Source organism: Trachypithecus francoisi, unplaced genomic scaffold, assembly GCF_009764315.1.
Source record: "Trachypithecus francoisi isolate TF-2019V2 unplaced genomic scaffold, Tfra_2.0 Lachesis_group6, whole genome shotgun sequence".
Lineage (NCBI taxonomy): Eukaryota > Metazoa > Chordata > Mammalia > Primates > Cercopithecidae > Trachypithecus > Trachypithecus francoisi.
Window position 1 is genome coordinate 69841323 of NW_022681471.1, and position 1881 is coordinate 69843203.

Below are 1881 nucleotides of genomic sequence, written 5' to 3' on the forward strand. Positions count from 1 at the left end.
TATTTTTCTTGTTAATAGATTCTAGGCCTGTGTTTCTAAACTTGTTCTGAGTTGTTCACCAATATGGATCCAGCTCTTCCAATAGTGCCTCCTAATTAAATGTGTGAAATCAAAATACACCAAAAGAACCCCTAAAGTGATTGGTGCTCAGAATGACTATTCAATAACTAGATTTGCCTGTGGGGCAGAAGCAGCACATTAATTGTGGGGCATCTAGCAATGATTAACTTGTTTGAGTTTTTGGGGTTTTTTTCCTAGCTCTTTCCTCCTTTAACATGGTAATTAAAGCTCGCTTGCCTGAGAGTAGCCCAATCTATCGATCTTTTGGTCAGTGAAGTTTTCAGAGAAAATAATACAATTATCAATCAGCAAAAGGAGGGGGGAAGATGACAAAGGGAAAAATTTAAGCGGTAGCCTCATTGGGACATTCCTGGCTAGATGTCCGGATTCGCCACAGCGGTAGCAGTTGACCTGGCTCGCCTTGCTACAATTGATGGCCACATGACCAGTTTCGCCGCATCGATAGCACTTGACCTGGGCGCAGTCTTTCTGAATGTGCCCAAGTTTGCCGCAAGAGTAGCATTTCTGCTCTTTCTGACGATCACAATCACAAGCCAGATGTCCTAGTCTGCCGCAGGTGTAACAGTGTCGGTCTCTCTCTCGTTTAGGTTCCTTACAGTCTTTGGCGATGTGGCCGCTTCTCCCACAGTTGTAGCAGATGTTTCCGAGAAGGACACAGTTCTTAGCCTGATGACCGAATTCACCGCAGCGGTAACAGGTGTAAGATAGGGTGGTGGAACTGCATCGAGAACCTCTGCCATGGCCTCCACCTCCTTGCCCTCCAGCTCCTCCTCTAGGACATCCCCGAGTCCAATGGCCAGAGCGCCCACACGCGAAGAAATCCTTACTGCTCATGGCTGCGGTGCGATCTTCCAGTGAACAGGCCCACCTCGGCCCCGGAGGCCCCGGCGCAACTCCCCCTTTGGGCGGCTTAGAAAGAAAGAACTGTTTTCCACTGCGGGTCTCAGTGATGTCATACAAGGTTTGCACACGGCCCATTCACGTGTCACGGACATTCCTGACGCCCTTCCCGCCCGACTTTCCTCCTACTCAAGAAGCCAAAAGCACAATAATCTGTTAACTAAGTAATGTTGTTTTCCGTTTTTGTTTCAACACTTGAATCATTGAGTTTGAATCCCTTCCTATTTAGAAAATTAGACTTGTAGAAGTTTTCATAATTTAGGACTTGGCCAGGTGCGACGGCTCACGCCTATAATCCCAGCTCTTTAGGAAGGCCAAGGCAGGTGGATCACGAGGAAAAGAGATCAAAACCATCCTGGCCAACATGATGAAACCCCGTCTCTACTAAAAATACAAAAATTAGCCGGACGTGGTGGCGCATGCCTGTAATCCCAGCTACTCGGGAGGCTGAGGCAGGAGAATGGCTTGAACCGGGGAGTCAGAGGTTGCAGTGAACCGAGATGGCGCCACTGCACTCCAACCTGGGCAACAGAGTCAGACTCCATCTCAAAAAAAAAAAAAAGACTTAGGCTTTCTCCCTGTGGTCTAGTATATGATCAGTTTTTATATATGCTCTACGGACATGGGAAAGACTGTGTAAGATATATGTAATCCAATAAGCAAAAGAAAGAAATTAGAGTAACTTTTCTTGTTTTAAAAAATAAGCATCGGGCCGGGCGCGGTGGCTCAAGCCTGTAATCCCAGCACTTTGGGAGGCCGAGACGGGCGGATCACGAGGTCAGGAGATCGAGACCATCCTGGCTAATACGGTGAAACCCTGTCTCTACTTAAAAATACAAAAAACTAGCCGGGCGACGAGGCGGGCGCCTGTAGTGCCAGCTACTCGGGAGGCTGAGGCAG

General features: G+C 48.0%; 1 protein-coding gene across 1 annotated transcript; it reads right to left on the minus strand.

The window, feature by feature from the left end:
* Positions 1 to 317: 317 nt before the first annotated feature.
* ZCCHC13 (zinc finger CCHC-type containing 13) lies at positions 318 to 991 on the minus strand. The gene is given in 2 exon segments (XM_033201258.1): positions 318 to 477; positions 480 to 991. Coding segments are annotated over 2 exon segments (510 nt in total). The 5' UTR covers positions 916 to 991; the 3' UTR covers positions 318 to 403.
* Positions 992 to 1881: the final 890 nt, after the last annotated feature.